The sequence below is a fragment of the Colobus angolensis genome, unplaced genomic scaffold (genome assembly GCF_000951035.1).
Source record: "Colobus angolensis palliatus isolate OR3802 unplaced genomic scaffold, Cang.pa_1.0 Scaffold124, whole genome shotgun sequence".
Lineage (NCBI taxonomy): Eukaryota > Metazoa > Chordata > Mammalia > Primates > Cercopithecidae > Colobus > Colobus angolensis.
Window position 1 is genome coordinate 96,298 of NW_012113586.1, and position 2,329 is coordinate 98,626.

The 2,329-nt window shown below is 40.8% G+C and overlaps 1 protein-coding gene across 1 annotated transcript in view; it reads right to left on the reverse strand.

Moving 5' to 3' along the window:
• Nucleotides 1-2,329, reverse strand: part of LOC105505369 (myomegalin-like) — a 36,752-nt gene that overhangs the window by 24,918 nt on the left and 9,505 nt on the right. The window contains exons 2-4 of the mRNA XM_011933192.1: nt 1,821-1,940; nt 1,494-1,586; nt 1,142-1,354 (exon numbers count right to left, since the gene is read on the reverse strand). Coding sequence (XP_011788582.1) covers nt 1,142-1,354; nt 1,494-1,586; nt 1,821-1,940 — 426 coding nt within the window. The remainder of the gene's footprint in view (nt 1-1,141; nt 1,355-1,493; nt 1,587-1,820; nt 1,941-2,329) is intronic.

Genomic DNA, 2,329 nt, shown 5'->3' on the forward strand with positions numbered 1-2,329 from the left:
GTGAGCCAAGATAGTACCACTGCACTCCAGCCTGGGTGACAGAGTGAGACTCCGTCTCAAAAAAAAAAAAAAAGAAAGAAAAGAATTGTTTATTTTATTATTCAAAAATAAAAGACAGGGCTGATTATTATGTATGTCATTCCTCTGACCTTAGTGATTCTTCCCCACTTTTCTGACTGGTTTTAACCATCCTTCAAGAATAACCTCAGATGTCTCCTCCTTCATGAAGCTTTCCTTGATTCCTTTTCCTTGACTCCTTTCCTAGATATTCCTGTAGGACCCTATATATACATCCCCTTCAGAATTTACCACTCTGAAACTCAGCTTATGTGACTGTCTCTCTTACTGAACTATAAGTAACTTAAAAGAAAGGAGCCTGTGCTATTTACCCTTGTATTTCCAGGGCATAACTCAATACAGTAGTCACCGCTTACCCACAGGGGATACATTCTAGGACGCCCAGTGGATGCCTGAAACCAGATAGCACTGAAGCCTGTGTATAACTGTTTTTTCCTGTACATAGATAACTATGATAAAGGTTTACTTACAAGTTAGACATACTAACAGATTAACAATAACAATACAATAGAAGAATTATAACAACATGCTATAACAAAAGTTATGTGAGGGAGGCCAAGGCAGGCAGATCACGAGGTCAGGAGATCGAGACCATCCTGACTAATATGATGAAAACCCGTCTCTACTAAAAATACAAAAACAAAATTAGCCAGGCGTGGTGGCGGGCACCTGTAGTCCCAGCTACCCAGGAGGCTGAAGTGGGAGAATGGCATGAACCCAGGAGGCGGAGCTTGCAGTGAGCAGAGATCACGCCACTGCATTCCAGCCTGGGTGACAGAGTGAGATTCTGTCTCAAAAAAAAAAGTTACGTGAATGTGGTCTCTCTTGAAATATCTTAATGCTTTTTGTCTGTGGTTGACCCCGGATAACTGAAACCATGGAAGGTGAAACTGCGGATAAAAGGGGACTACTATAACTAGCATATGGTACAAGGGCAGCAAGTGTCGAACTGAAATACTTAGATTATGCAACTGACTCAAGGGTTCAACACAAACTATCCTGCTAAAAAGTTATTATCAAGGCAAAGTCAGCATTTAGGGCAATAAAATAGTTAATGATTTACCTGGTTATGTTTCCAAGAAGCCTCTTTCTGCTGTTCACTCTCGTGTGCTGCAGCCTCTACAAATTGCACACATTGTTTGGCATCAGCCAGTTGGCGCTCTTTCTGTCGTACCACCCTCTGGAGCTTCTGTATTTCCAGCTGGCTGCAGAATAAAGCACTCTGAAGATCAAGCAGAGCCACCTGTTGCTGAGCTGGGGAAGTACCTTCTGAGCTCTGAAAAGAGAGTAGAAATCACAATCACAAGGAGGGCAAGCACTGAGCTCCCACGAAGACTGAAAATAAAATCAAGACTGCAACCAAAATGGCACATCCCCAACTGAAGTCTCTCCTGTCCTATGTGACCCTCACATACGTGAAGCTGTCCAAGCTGGCTTTGGTGCAGCATTTCTCGAAGCTTTGCCATTGTGTCATTTTGACCTTCAATCACCTGGTACAACTCCTCAGTCTGAAAATGAGAGAGGGAATATCAAACATGTTAGTAAACTAATTATAAATTCCATTATCTCACCTGTACAGATTTTAGTAATGTGACTATTCCAAAATATCAATCGAGGTTAAGCTACAATTTCTCCAGGCTAAGGTCTGTTAGTCTGACAATATTCATTTTGACAAAATATAAAATACTCGTCTACTTTGACCAGTTGTTTCCACACAGGTCCTTGAGAGCTAAATATTTTACCTCACTTTCCCTGCTTTTCAGAGTTTCCTTGAGGTTCTGAATTGTACCATCTTGCTTTTGAGATGACTCCTGAGCACACTTTAGTTCATAGCTCATTTCATTAAGTTTCTCTTGAAGAATCTGAATTCAGCAAAGAAAAATAGTTTTTTAGGTCAATGATGTCTTTTAGCCTCAAATGAATAAAGCCTTTCCTCAAATCTTGGATTTAAAGAATTTCTTAGGGGATATTACCTTGTTATTTTTCCCACATATAGTAACCATTAAAGTGGTAAGTCAACCAGCAACAAATAGTAGCAGAAGAAATGAAATACTTCCTTCAATACTAAATTGTCTCAATTTTCATGCACTGTGATCTCTCTATGATGGCAGCCATACTAGGAACTTGTCCACATGGACCAAGTAGGCAAGTGGTTCCTAGCATGGATCCCTTATACAAGGACCAAAGAGCTTCTGCTACCTAGCATAGAAGAAGGCACTATAGGGGCACAGAGGCCACAAGTTCAGCATCC